This window comes from Cynocephalus volans, chromosome 8 (assembly GCF_027409185.1).
Source record: "Cynocephalus volans isolate mCynVol1 chromosome 8, mCynVol1.pri, whole genome shotgun sequence".
Taxonomy (NCBI): domain Eukaryota; kingdom Metazoa; phylum Chordata; class Mammalia; order Dermoptera; family Cynocephalidae; genus Cynocephalus; species Cynocephalus volans.
This window is the reverse complement of record NC_084467.1, coordinates 131,064,566-131,080,546: the sequence shown is the minus strand read 5'-3', so window position 1 is coordinate 131,080,546 and position 15,981 is coordinate 131,064,566. Positions and strand designations below refer to the sequence as shown.

The window sequence follows — 15,981 nt, the reverse complement described above, 5'->3', positions numbered from 1 at the left end:
CTGTCCAATGAGATGACTTGCAAGCAATAATATCCCAATAACAATGAACACACCTAAAATACAGGTCTTGGTTTCTTACCATTTCCACTCAAGGAAACAAGGCTCTTTGGAGAAATAGGTAATTCTAGAGCTGGGGTACAGAAATAAGCTAGAACATTTTTTTGAGCCATAGAGAAAGGCAATGATCAAAGAATAGTGGAGTATGTCAAAAGGACACAGAAGCCAGCTTGAAGGACACCCACTGGCTAATCTGAAGACAATTTGAACAACAAAACAAATAATGATAGTAAGAGAATATAATCCATTGAATAAAATGAAAATTCATGAGTCCATATGGATAGGATAATAAATAAATGAGTGAATAAACTGAAAGTCGGATGAGGAATGGGACATTTTACATAGTTACAAAGTATCTCCACACAAAATACCTATAAATTACAAACGGGAAAGAGTAACTTCACAGTGGAGAAGCCTGCTAGAAACACCTTATTTTTGTGATCAAAGTGACCATCATCAATAATGGGAAAAATCAAAATTGTATACTACTTAAGAAGGAGAAATAAGAACAGATTATTCCTTCCATGTTACTCCTGACAAAGATGTATTACCTGAATCTAACCATGCCAAAACATCAGACAAACCCAAACTGAGGAACATTTTTAAAAATGACTAGCCTGTAATTTTCAAAAGTATCATGGTCAAGAAAGTAAAGGAAAGAGAAAGAAACTGTTCCAGATTGAAGGAAATCAGAGAGATGCGATGACTAAATGAAATGGGTAATTCTAAACTACATTCTTTTTCTGTAAAGAACATTATTTGGGCAATTAGTGAGACCTGAATGACTACTATAGGTAGTAGCAATATATCAATGTTAATTTACTGATTTGGATATCGTATTATGGTTATGCAGAGAATATTCTTGCTTGTAAGAAAAACCACCTAAAGTATTTGGGGGTGATGAGGCATCATGTTGGCAAATCACTCTCAAATAGTTCAGAAAAACAAAATTCTGTACTTGCAATTTTCTGAAAGTTTGAGATTGTTAAAAATATATAGAAATATGGAAATATATGTATATTACATATATAAATTTGACAATATCATTTTGTCTACTGAATGTAATAATAAAAAATTGAGCTTAAAAAAGGTTGTTAAGTTTGTTCTATATGCTGGTAAAAAGGAGAGTATCAACATAAGCCCTAAAAACAGATTCACTGATATGAAATAATCTGAACACTGGAGACGATAAATGTAGAAGTCTAGATGTACTCACAAATATTCACTCACAAAGCAATTTTCTTATCTAACATAGCTGGCAAAATTCCTAGATGTAAGTTTCCTTTTATATTACACTTTTTAACAAAGGCCATTGGCAACAACCTAAAAGTTAGCTGACATACTCTTTTTTTAAAAGGAAATGTAAAACAACTAGACTACCATATCCTTAAAAAATTGTTTTAATGTCCCCATTACAAGTAAACTATTTACATGAGTATGGTAAATTATTCAGATTGTTTAGTTTACACTCAACTTTTGATTAAAAAATAAAAAGGGTATAATAGAAGACAACACCATTCAGAAACTCTACACAGAAAAGAAAAACAACAGCCCTGACAAAGACATATAACCTGAATGTAACCACCCCAAAACATCAGACAAACCCAAATTGAAGGACATTTTTAAAAATGACTGGCCATAATTTTCAAAAGTATCATGATCAAGAAAGTGAAGGAAATAATAAAAAACTGAGGAGCTTAGCTTGAACAATTTTTATGAATAAAACTATTTCAAAGAAGAAGGAAATGGTAGGAATAGAGAGCTCTTTTAGGGTTTATATACACTAAATTTTCATCTAAAATACATGAAGATCTGTATGCTGGCCATGATAATGCACCTCAGATCTCCAACAGCAGGGAATGTAATTGACTAGGGCCCAACTGCTATGCTCTGAAATCCATTCCTGCATTAGCACAAAGACCACACTTCCCACAGGCTGTTCGCACCCAGTGATTGAGCACAGCAGGAATATTAAGGCGGGCCAGCTTCTGAAAGAAGTGGGACCTTATAGGTAACTTTGGCTGAGGACTTTCCATTGGCTTTTTCAAACTTTCCTTAGAAGTACACATACTACATTTCCACCCAACCTACCTTCCTTTCTTCCTCCCTTCGGGTCAGATTTGCATTGTAGTCCAGTCGCTTTCCCAGCCTTTCCTAGCTTCCTCCCTATTTTCTCTTACAAACATTTCCCCTAATACATTTCTTACTTGTTTAATCCTGTCTTGGTGACAGGCTTCTCAGAGGATCCAAATTAACATAGTTTCATCAAGTCAAGTCCATTAATCATAATGATACAGTATGACTAGTATTACATTTGATTATCTGGACAAAGAAAAAGAAAATGTCAGAGGTAGCCTCTTCCCTAAAAAACTGAACACAATGAAGAAAAAGAGTTAAATGAAACTAATCAAATATTGTTCAAAATATGATCCATGATAATAATCTAGATTTTATAGAGTGTTTTTCAAAATAAATTTTATTGTGTATATTTGAGGTTTACAACATGATAGGGGGTATGTATAGATAGTAAAAGGGTTACCATAGTGAAGCTGATTCACGTATCATCTCACATAGTTACTTTTTTGTGTTTGTAACAAGAGCAACCAAAATCTACTCATTTAACAAAAATATCTAGCAATACAATTTTATTAACTGTAGTCCTCATGTTACATATTAGATTTCTAGTCTTGTTTAAATTTGTAAACACTGTGGGTAGAGTGGGCAGGACAAACTTTACAAGGGAGAAGGGCAACTGAGATTTGGGCAGAAGGGAAGGAGGCGGAGGAGGGCCATTCAGATTCATATTCCCCCTGGGGAGAAAGTAGGAAGAGGTCTGGAGGCAGGAGGCTTCAAAGATACAGGAAGAGATCTGCTTACGGAGGAGATTTCAAAGTTATAAAGACACTGCCAACTGTATAACAATTAGTAAACAGGAGATAACTCCCCATAACTCTGTAACATAAATAATCCATTCAAGAATAACTGAGTTTATTGTTTAGTATATTTAAGGCATTTAAATCTAGTATGGGACTAGATCTCACTTGTGAGAAAATCATAAATTTAGGAGACACCATGAATAGCATTTTATTTGAAGGTTCCTTGTGTTTTGTCTTTGCAGGGTTTTCTTTTCCCCTTTATCTGTCTGTTTTAGAAAGTAATCTTACTTTACTTTTCTTCCTCAAAGAATAAGGATTTCTAAAAAGAGCGACTATAATCAAACCCTTAGGATTTGCACCAATCCCTTTATTCTAATTTTACCCATTTTTATGATCCTCATAATCCCACCCCTTCTCTTCTGAATCCTAGTGTGATGATTTCAATTAGTCTTTCAGTTGAAAGGCTACATCCTCCACAGAAACTACAAAGCTACTTTAAGAAAAGCTCCTGTAGAACCAAGAACATGAAGAAATTTTAAAAATCTCTTCAAGCACTCTCAAGAAAAAGAGCATTCAAAATCACTGATTGTCTTTCCAGGACTCCAGCTTCACAAACCTGGCCTTTTCATTGTTACTATCTCAAAAGAAAAATCCATATTTTAAGATTATAACCTCTCAGTTGAGTTCTGACTCAAAGAAAGTCTATCCTATTATTTTAAAGAGAAACCCTCCCCCAAAAAAACCCAAAATTATCTCTCCTGTACGACTATAGTCATACAAAAGATACAATAAATGATTGTGAAGTCTTGTAAACAAAGGTTAAGTATGAAGTTAACCCCCAAGCGCACGTGCACACGCGCGCACACACACACTCCCCTAGACAAGTGAAGCTTTTCAACTTTGGGTTGCTAAGACTTAACACACCTATGTTTATATGTGTGTGCAAATACTTACTGTTCTGCATAGTTATAACTGTCTTTGGCATAAAACAGAATTGGACAATTCTTCTAAAATGGATAATGTAAAATGATTTAAAGGGGGAAAAAACAAATAAAACTCTTACTCTGAGAGATTAAGATTTATCTGTGTCCCAAATCTGGTGCCCTCTTCACCTTACTATAGACAAGAGGATCAGTGAAAATTCCCCCTATCCCCTAGAAAATCTATATCTATTAACGAACAACTTGTCTACTGAAAAGTTTAAGAAGAACATTGTAAAAAATAGATCTCTCATATTTCCTCACTGGAACTAAATGATATCTTGTAGAAAAGGAAATTTTGGAAAAACTGGCTACAAGAATGCTAAGAATTATTAAGCAAAGATTTCAGTGTCTAGTATCAGCGACACAAAACAAAGTGTTTAGCTCATCACAAAGGAGAGTCTCTAGCAAATATCTTAGGCTTTCAGTTGAGATCTTGAAAGGGCCTTATCCTCTAAACACTGAATATACTCTGGAAGAAAATAACATCACCCAGCCCAGGTTCCTGAGTCATTGGGAGGGGGGGACCACAGACCTTGGCCACACACCACCCCCCACAGCAACCAAGCCAGTAACAAAAGAGCTGCCACCAGAAGCCCCCAGGCTCCTGAGCCATTGGCACCCCTTCCCCCCCCATCCCCACTGGGCCTCAGCCATGACCCCTGCGCCATGGGGCAGGGAGAGTGCCATAGGCCTCAGCCACACTCCCCTTCCATCCACAACCAGGCCAGCAAAGGAGCCAGCCATGGGCCATACCCTCCCCCTGCCCCCCTCCCACTTCTCCTCCTACCCCTTTGCTGCAACATCTTAGAATGGAAATAAATAAATCAATACATGATCTATCACAAAAAAAGAAAAGAACATCACCAAAACAGAGCCTTCGTAATTTTTCATACACAAGGTCCAGCATTGTATTAAAAATGACAAAGCATCAAAAAAGTATAAGCAAACAAAAATCAAGAAACAACAGACAACAGAAATATTTGAATAGTAATCAGATACTTCATCAGACTTGAACCTTAAAATAACTATGATTAATCTATTCAAGAAAAGAGAAGAAAAAGAGAATCCCATCAAAGAAAGCAGAAGAAACGAAGAGCACGAGAATAGATAGGTGAGTCTAAATGAATAGCAACTGTTTAAAACACAAAAATAATATCCTGTGTGCATAGAGGGTGGTGTTAATACATGTACAGAATTAAATATATCACAATAATAGGACAACAAACAAAAAAGTGATATATAAAGTTAAAGAGATGTAAGGTTCTTGCATTGTCCAGGAAATTATTAAAGTACTAATCTAAGGAGGATTCTAAAAAACCAAGAATAAATGTTGCACTAACTAAGACTTACAGAGTGGAAAATGGAAAAGAATGCAAGAAAAGAGGGGTTTAAGTTTAAAATCAAATGTTGATAAGTTGATTAAATATAAATACACTCAATACCTCCCTTGTCAAAAAGACAAGATTGTAGAGCTATTTAAAATAATGAAACCCAACTATAAGATGCTTACAAAAGAAATACCTTAAATATAAGAACTCAAAACAATTAAAAGTAAAAGTATATAAAAAGATATACAATGCGAAATAAAGCTAGTATGGCCATACTGTTACCAAAATACACACTAAAAATAAAGACATTTTATAACGATAATAAGTTTAATTCAACATGAATGTATAACAATACTAAATTTGTATGCGCTTAAAAACATAGCCTCAATATACACAAAGCAATATTTGAGAGAACTTAAAGGAAAAACAGAAAAGTCCCAAATTACAGTTGGAAGTTTTAGCACAATGTCACCAGTAACAGACAGAACAAACAAACAAACAAACAAAAAAACCCAGGAGCTATAAAGAACATTAGGAGAGTATATTTTAAAAGTTTACCTAATTGACATCAAAACAGGACATATGCAGGTCATAAAAAAAGTCACAACAAATTTCAAAGTTTTGAAAACATACAGAACATGTTTTCTGACCACTGTGAAAGCAAGCTAGTATCAATACCAAAAAATAACCTGAAAACCACCAAATGTGATGGGTCAAATTACAATGGAAATTAGGTAATGTTTTAAGCTAAATGGTAGTAAAATGCAACATAACAAAATTGATGAGATTACAATGAAATACTACTTAGCAATATAAAAATGCTACTGAAATACTCAACTACATGGATAAATCTAAAAAAGCATTATGCTACATGAAAGAGGCCAGATGCAAGACAGTATATGATCCATTTATATTAAATTTTAGAAAATGGAAACTAATCTGTAATGACAGATGTTAAGTGGGTGCCTGAGGTCATGTACGTGTGGAGAGATTGACTGTGAAGGGTCATGAAGGGACTTTTTAGAGTGATATAAATGTTCAGTATCTTGATTGTGGTGTATTCTGACTGTGATTGCTTAGATGTACACATTTCTCAATAGTTATCAAACTGTATGCTTAAAATGAATACAGTTTATTATCTGCAAATAATATATTAATTATGTTGATTTGAAAATCAGAGGCTTACCTCAGGAAAAAAGAAACAAACTTTGTAAAGATGCATCTAAAGCAGTATGTACAAGCAATCTATTAGAATAGGAGAGTCTCAAAAATCATTGATTTAAAAATCTGACTTAAAGAGCTAAAAAAAAGAACACTAAATTAAACTCAAAGAAAAATGAAGTAAAATAATAAAAACAAGAGCAGATATATCAATGAAACAGAAAACAAATGTATAATAGATAAAATCAACAAAGCCAAAGTTGGTTCTTTGAAAAAACTAATAAAATTGATAAAGTATTGATTCAATGCAATCCCAATAAAAATCCTTAAGGTTTTTCCTCAAAAACTGGCAAGCTGATTCTAAAATATGGAAATACAAAGGGCCAAGACAGCACAAACCATGTTGAAGCAGAACAAAGTTGGAGGCCTAAATACCAAATAATAAGATTTATGATCTTATTAGTAGCTTATATAAAGCTACTACAATTATAATATTGTGGTATTCGTACAAAGAGAGATCGCCATATGACAATCATTCAGAAACAGATGCATGCATTCATGAACCTGATTATGACAAAGATTCTGCAGCAATACAATGAAGAAAGTATGGTTGTTTAAAAATAGTGCTGGATTAACTTGAGATAAATATGGACAAAAACATGAACCTTGACATGTACATCACAAAAAAAATCAATTGTAGATGGATCATAGTGCTCAAAGCAAAAGAATAAAATTTCTACATTACATCAAAGGATATTTTCATGACTATGGGTTAGGCAAATATTTCTTAAATGGGACACAAAAACACTAACCATAAAAGAAAAGATTAATAAATTGGACCTCTTTAAAATTAATAGCTTCTATTCATCAAAAGATACCATTAAGAGAATGAAAAAGCAAGCCATGGAGAAAGTATTTGCAACATGTGTGTCTACAAAAGGACTCATATCCAGAACATATAAAAAACCCCTACAAAATAATAAGAGAACACTCAATTGTAAAAATGAGCAAAAGACAAACAATTATGTCATGAAAGAGGATATCCTAATGGCCAATAAGCATGTGAAACTGCACTCATCCTCAGTAGTCATAAAGGAAATGCACATGAAAGCACAATGAGCTACTGCTACTGCACATCACTAAAATGTTTCAAATTTAAAAGTTTACAAAGTATCAGTGATAATATAGAACAACCGGACCTCTTATACATCCGCTGGTTGAAATGTAAATGGTAAAACTTTGAAAACCCGTTTGGCAATATGTACAGAAGCTGAACATGTGCGTACATACCCTTTGACCCAGAAATTCCATTCCTAGTATTTACCTAACAGAAATGCAAACATATGTGCACTAAAACATAATTAATACAAGAATTTACATAATTGCATTACTCATAATAGATAAAAACTGAAAACAACCCCAATGCCTACCACAAACAGAATGGATAAAATATTGTGGTATATTTGTACAGTGGAATATTAGGCAGAGATGAAAATAATAAACTATTACCATATACAATGAAATGGATGAATCCATAGTCAACATGGATGAATTTCATAGCCAATGCACTAACATGGACAAATCATGGATGAATCTCATAATCTCATACACAAAGAAACCAGACACAACAAAGTCCATACTGTGTGAGTCCTTTCTTTAAAGTTCAAAAGAGGTAACATGAACATACGCTAATAGATATCAAAATGATGGTTACCTTTAGGGGAGGTAATGACTGTCAGGAGGCTTTGGGGTGCTTGTAATATTCCACATCTTTATACTATAGTGTTTACACAGGAGTGTTCACTTGGTAAAATTCATTGAGTTATATACCCTAAATATCTGCACTTTACTATATGTATATTACACATTATACTTTAATAAAAGGTTCTTTTTAATGGCAACAGTGAGATCTAAGATGATCTTACAGAAACTATTCTTTATAAAGGTGAAGGCTTTCACTCAAAAATTAGAAGATTTTGTCTTCTTACAACTGGCCGCAAGAAAAGACAAAGTGTATAAGTGTAATATCAAATCTCTATTTATTATTATTAGAAGTCTTTAGGGTCTTATTAAAACCTTTAAAGGCCTTAAGCACTAAAGAAATTATGGTGCCAATTCTCTGCTGTAGTTCAAATAATCTTTTTTAAAAGAAATAAAAACTTACATGCATGCTGAAATTAAAACAATTTCTAGAATTTCAGATTATAAAATTCTGGATGAAATCATCAAAGATGAACTCATTTTTCTTTGTGATGCCCTTAAGCATATCTTGGTCTATCTTCTGAATAATCTTGCATTGGCTGTCCCAGAAAAACAATAATTAAAACACTTCCTTGCCTAGGAGCCTGAGTAACACTCCAAGTACATTGGTGAAGACCCCACTAGTGCGCCTGATATTCTCTTTTTATTATTATATTTTAGTAAGACATTTAATGTAGGGAATATAAGGTCATATTTTTCCTTGCACTTTAGTATTTAGCTTAACAAAAAAAATATTTTCTACACCTCTGGATTTCATTTATGATGATACTACTAAGATTAACTTGCTTTTTAAACATTGTCCCTCAAACTGTCATGTCAAAGAGACACCTGCATTCGCATGTTTATCGCAGGTCTATTCACAATAGCCAAGATATGGAACCAACTTAAATGTCCATCAGTGGATGACTGGATAAAGAAAATGTGGTACACATACACAATGGAGTACTACTCAGCCATAAAAAACAATAAAATTCTTCCATTCACAGTGGCCTGTATGAATATGGAGAAAATTATGTTAAGTGAAATAAGCCAGGCACAGAAATATACCATGTTCTCACTGATATGTGAGAGCTAAAAAACAAACAAACAAACAAAAACAAATGAATAAATAATAACAATAATATTGAACTCTTAAAAGGAGAGAGAACTGTGGTAACAAGAAGTGGAAAAGGGGAGAAGGGAGAGGAAATAGTATGAGGGGCTGTTAATGGACACAAAATTACAGCTACATAGAAAAAATAAATTTTATTGGTATACAGTTGACCCAGGAATCTATAATTAACAATGATTTATTACATATTGTCAAGTGACTAGAAGAAAGGAGATCAAATGTTCACATCACAAAGAAATTATTGTTTTGCTATGATGAATATGCTAATTACTGTGATTAGATCACCCCACATTGTATACATGTATTGAAATATAACTCTGTACTCCATAAATATGTACAGTTTCAATAAAAAATTTATAAAAAAGAACACACACACATAAAGACCACCAACAACATGACTTTTGTATATTTATGTATGTAGATGTGTATGTGTGCATATGTGCATGCATGTGTCTGCACACATATGCAAATGAAATTTTAAATAGAAAAAAATACTGTCCCTCTATTACTGAGAAAAGTGACCATAATACAAGGAATATGGACTCTTAGAGTTAGACAGACCTGCCTTGAAAGGAATTTCCAGTTTTATAATTTCTTATTTGTGTGTTATGGTTAAATATTTAACCTTCCTGAGGGTTTGTTATCCTCAGTATAAGAATAGGGATATACTTCTTATTTCCAGGATAACTGTCAAGACTATATAACATGATGTGTGTAAAAGTGCCTAGCATAGTCTCTGGTACATGGGAGCTATTTAATAAATCATCATTTTTATTTTTCATTACATAATCATAATAGTACTGTAGAAATACCGTAGAATTTTAAGCTAAAAGATCTGGGCTCAAGTTATTCTCCGCCATTTAGTGGCTATGTAATTTTAGGCCAATAATTTAATTTCTCTGGATTTCATCTATAAAATGCAGGAAATTGTACCTGACCTCTGGAGTACCTATGGGGATCAAATAACAACATGTAGAGAAGTGCTTTCTAAACCACAGGGCTTCACAAGTGCTCTAATTATGTCAATCAACATTAGGAAGTTTCTCCAAGACTTCCTGTAAGACCTGCAAGAATTCATTTTTCCTTAAGGAAGTTAATTTGCTTTGAAAATACGCTGCTGTCCCTCAAGGTCTGCTGAAACCACTGAATTCACTGCTCTTTAGGATGTGATGGGGCAAGACAAGTGGCCCCAGGGGTTCAAAGGATTCCTCAGAAGCTCATATTTGGATCTACCTTAGACAGCTGCCATCATTCAAAGAAGCTCACAGAAACTCAAGGGAACAAGAGGAGGTACACAGAAAACACAAAAACCTTCTTGATTCTTCAAGAGCTGCCTGACTCCCCCAAGGTACTGCTCCAAACTATATCCTTTTGGGTCCATTTTGATCCAAGAACACCTATCATTCCACACCAAACAGCCCTCAATCTGGAGCCAATCAGATTCCAAAGACATAGGTAGGAGGAATCCCACAGGTTGCTCATAGTCAGGCAAATTGGGCTATGTAGAGTAAAGAATAGAGGACTGTAATTTGTTCAGTAAATGCTGCCATTCAAACTAGGGCTCATTCAGGCACTCCAAGGAAGAGAGTTGAATTAAAAGTAGTCAAATAGCTAGAAAATTGTACTGAAAATACTACCCATTCAGTGAAAAATAATCAATCTCCATAACAGCAAATACCCCCTAAATCTAGAAAACTATATAAATAATGTATAATTATATCTCGTTTTAAGTCAGTAATCTTCTGTGTTCTTCAAAATTGCACAGCAGCTCACTCATTATTAGTATCAAAATAATACCTCAAATACTTTAGTTTTTATAGCAAATCCAATCTTGTTTTGACAAAAATATTTGTAGAACAGGGGTTAAGTTTATTTTTATCCTCCACCAAACCATTATACTATCAAATTATTAACCCAGATGAACAAAGGTATTGATTTCTCTGTAATATATTCAATCCTTCCCATTAAATTCACAGCAGTAGCCTCTTTTTCACAAAGCAGTTGCTCTAATCAGAAAATTAGAAAAAGTAATATTCACAAATTAAATTGCACACCAAAAATCACTTTGCTCTATACTGTTGTGAACAATATTTTAGCTGATCACTATGACTGACTAGTCTTAGGTCTCACAAAGAGATGTATACCTAAAAGTAAATCACTAAATACACTCCATTTGATGTGACAGACGCAAACACAATAACAGAAAGCCAAGTAAAGTCTTCAAGTTAAAAGTAGATCTCTTTATAGCTTTGGTATTGAGAGACAGAGCTAATCACTGACATAGGTCTTAACTGTTAAATTCTACATTCATCTGTCATATGTTAGATTTAAAAAATTTTTAAACAACACTTAGAATCATAGCAAACTGGAACTGGAGTAATGATATCAGACTCCACACCCTTACTAAGACAGAAATCCAAAAAGTGATTTTTCCAAAGTCTTAGATCTGCTTAGTGGAGGAAGCAAAACTAGAACCAGATCTCCTAATGCCTAGTCCTTGGACCTGTACCAAGCTGTCTTCCAACTTAAAACAGATTTACATCATACATAAATTAGAAAAGTGCTGAAGATTCTTGGAGTAGTAGTACATTGTTCCCCCTCTCAAGAACATTCTCTTAAAATATGTTATTGACGTAACTAATAGGAAAGACAGGTAAGAAAGGACCAAATCTTTACATATGCAGAAGCTTCTAATTTGCAGAAACCTATTAATTTTCAAACCTTTTCATTTGCAAAAGCCTATGAATTCTACTATTATACTTTCAGCTCAACTTTCCTCATATAAATTTATAACAACAGAAGCAGCTTTGAACTGTTTCTATTCAAAAGATATTAAGAGGCAAAAATGGAATTGACAAGGCCATAAAAACATGACAGTAAGTTTTTAACAGGATTCTCTCTAATCTGACAGTTCAGATCATTTTTCATTTCACCCCAGCCACAGAAAACTTTTCAAATATAAAGTCAGACTGCTGTATCCTTGAAACCATAGCTGATTTCTAAACTTATTGTAACTGAAATTGTCCTAATAGTTTCTGCTCAATTTAAGGGCACAGCATATCGTTTCTTTAGCATAGGCTCTACCAAGGAGCAACTGTCAGAAATAAATAAGGTAATATATGTGAAAGTACACTACAACTGTGAAATTATTATAACACATGAAAGGCACCGTACCATAAAAAGGCCTTTAATTGTTTTGCTGATGTGAATTGATGCATTTCCTTTAAAATTAGGAGCAAGACAAGAATGTCTACTATCAATGCTTCATTTTAACACTATACTGGAGGTTGTTGTCAGTGCAATAAGACAAGAAAAGATTGAAAAAGAATAAATATTGGAAAAGAAAAAGCAAAACTGCCCTTACTTACAGATTATACAAGTGGCTGATAGAAGATCAAAGTATCATTAATGTTTATTCAGTTCTGTGCAGAGTATCCAGAATGGAAACTCAAAGGCATACTGCTGAGTGTGAAGTAACATGCTGGATATTATTCTAGAAATAAAAATGTTAAAACAGGTAGACTATACTTAGTGGCCTCAAAAGGTTACGCAAAAATAGCTTTTGGGAATATGGAATGAAGGTCATAAAATGAAAGACTGTGACTCAAATTGGATAAGAAAAGCAGAAGCAAGTAGATGGAAAAACGTGAGAAGAATATTCAATTCTAAATTACTCATAAGTATGCTATCCTATTTGTGAGTTATCACCACCACTTAAGGTTTCCTGGCACAAGCACTAGACCACTAAATAATAGAACAGAAGAAGGAACTAGGTCAATCACAAACCAAGTGCTCCACAGGGGAGGACCCCATCTAATTTTGGTTTCTCCAACATTTGCTGGTGTGTGGGTGTGTGTGTGTGTGTGTGTGTGTGTGTGTGTGTGTGTGTGTGTGTGTGTGTGTGTGTGTGTGTGTGTGTGTGTGTGTGTGTGTGTGTGTGTGTGTGTGTGTGTGTGTGTGTGTGTGTGTGTGTGTATCTGCTCACCTCCATTATCAAAGACTATTGTTAATTATTTTTATGTATATATACTTTAGTATAATATTAAAAGCCTTAACAACTTTTATTTACTATCTTGAATATGATTTTGTTTGTTTTCCATATCTGCACAAAATTTAGTGTAATTTAAGCTATTTGTCAATAATAAAGTATCTTATATGTAGATTTTCCTAATATTCTCTGCTGAGAAAGAGGTTTAAAACTATCTAATCATGTTATAAAATGTATACTGATAATCTAAAATAGTTAAATGAGATGTGTGAATGTTCTAATGAATATTTTCTAATGAACTCAATGCTGGATTATTATCTGCAACACCAAAAGAAAGGGTACCAACTATTTAAAGCTACCAAGCATTTAACTTTTATCTTTGTGTTTAGTAATGTTTCAGACATTTTGCCTCTAAATATTATATAATGAGGCAAATACTATTTTTACTACAATACAGCAAAATTATAAGTCAGAGGCTGCAAGAACAGAGAACCATCTGTTTTAGTTATGTGAAGAAAGTATCTCATATCAATCAGAGAAAAATCGAGGAAAAAGTCACTGACTGGCTGAAAATATACTAAATGCTATGGAAAAAAAATGTTCCATATGCCATAAGCCAGGCCCTTCTAAATAAATTCAGAAACTATATAAATTTTCCTATCTTCTTTACACAAGCCAGAAGCTAATTAGCTTGTAGTATTTCAAAAGTGGTAAAAAAAAATTTTTAAATAATTACTTTTGCCTTTTACAAGCAAATAATGAATATATTATTCATTTTGGTGGTGTCCAATGGATTTGGTATTTTTAAACCAGATGAAGTATCACCTTCCAGAGAGCAGTATTTTAAGTTATTTATGAATACTAGCTCTGAATGATACATCCACATGAAAATAGATTTTTGATCACTGTATATTTATAATCCTCCAAAATAGATTTTTAAAAAAAAAGAGAGAGAGAGAAGGAGAGAGGGCAAAAAGACAGGAGTGGGAAGAGGGCAAAACCACCAACATACAAGAAAGACTTTAATGAAAGCTGTGCCATTTGCAGAATTAAACATCAACCTTACTTGGTTAGCATATGTAGGCGAGTGCTTTTATAAGCACTATTTTTTTTTAAAGTAAATATAAAATAGATTTGTAAGTATACTTCTGACTACCTACTAGCTAACCTTTGCTACTCAATAAAAAGGATATATTTGATTATTCAGGAATTGATTATTTAACTTACAAATTAGCCCTGGTGTTTGCTTTTTCTCTATATTACTACCAGAATTTTGTGTAGTTCACTATTCATCAACAATCTCTACCAGAATGGTAAGTAAGGACAATGTAAGTATACCCACCACACTTTATTCTGCATTTCCAATATAACCTTGAGAAATTAATAACTTGATGGCCACTCTTCACTGATAGAATTTTTTGTATTCAAGCAGAGTACATTTACAGGAAATCAGGAAATAGTTTTTTCCCAGGTCTACTAATACTGAGGAAGAAGGAAGATTTCCAAATGGGACCTAAAAAATGCACAAAGATGTATGATGTGGCATAACTCAGAGTATATCCACAATATCAGAGAACTTGCCAGTACTCAACAAGCCCCACACTGATTATTACACTTGCCTACTGTCAAAAAATTGAGATAATTGCCACATTATCTTGTCAGAAGGGAAGAGTCATCTGGGACTCCTTTGAGCCTTTACAGCATAGCCTCAGGGGATCTTCTGTTCCTTTCCTGTCAGCAGGAGAGCCAAACTGAGGCTACACTGTGCCTCCTCCCTTATGAGGAGGCACAGAACACGCAGCCAAAACGTCACCCTCTGAGCTCAGTACTGAGTATCTAGCAGCAGAGAACATGGTATATATAGTACAGATAAAAAATGAAGACAAAAAAATCTAAAAATCTTCAAGATGGGTTCCTAAAATATAACCCTGTAAAATAAGTCAGAAAAACTGAGGTAAAGAGCCCTACCTTGCAGATCTTATAGAGCGATTCCTGACCATCTCCTCCTGTATCTTTAAAGTAATCATGTGCAGGAAACGTACGATGAATATCTCGAGTAATAACACTCTCCTGGGCTGAGTCCTAAAAGGGAAAAAATTAGACCTGATTATTAATTTAAAATTTGTTTTCAATTATTAAAAGTGACATGTACACGTTTTAAAAAAGAGTTCAAAAAAAGTATACCCCAAAAGCCCCCTAAAACTCTTCCCTTCTATCCCAGACCCATGATTTCATTCCCCAGAGATAAGTACTGCCAATAGTTTCTTTTGTATACTTTTATTCATCTATCCATACATGTGTGTCTATGTATGTTTACATGGGGAGTGGACAGGGAGGGAAAGAAACCATATACATCTATCTCCATAGAAGCAAACTATCTGTAACTTTCACTTAATAGTATAACTTATAGAATGTTCCTTATCACGACATGCAAATGTATTTTATTCTCTTTAGAAGCAGTTATTAAAAAGAATGAAGTACATCTGGGTATAAATATATCATAATTTATTTAACATTCCTATTAATGACATTTTTTGCATTTTTTCTGTTTATATAACAAACAATATCACAAGGAACATTTTTATACATATGTCTTGTGTACATGTTCAAGGATAGATTCCTAGAGGTGGAATTGCTAGGTCAGAGGGTATATGCATTTCCAGTTTTGGTAAACGTACTCTCCTTCCAGAGCTGTCAGACCAATACATACATATAA

The 15,981-nt window shown here is 33.8% G+C and overlaps 1 protein-coding gene across 9 annotated transcripts in view; it reads right to left on the bottom strand.

Annotated features, from left to right (window-relative positions):
- The window catches only part of RABGAP1L (RAB GTPase activating protein 1 like), a 646,375-nt gene that overhangs the window by 246,953 nt on the left and 383,441 nt on the right, over nt 1–15,981 (bottom strand). For 8 of the 9 annotated variants that reach the window (XM_063104460.1, XM_063104465.1, XM_063104461.1 and 5 more), the window contains one exon: nt 15,234–15,347. The exons of the other annotated variant lie outside the window; for it this stretch is intronic. In XM_063104460.1, coding sequence (XP_062960530.1) covers nt 15,234–15,347 — 114 coding nt within the window. The remainder of the gene's footprint in view (nt 1–15,233; nt 15,348–15,981) is intronic. 9 annotated transcript variants of the gene reach the window in all.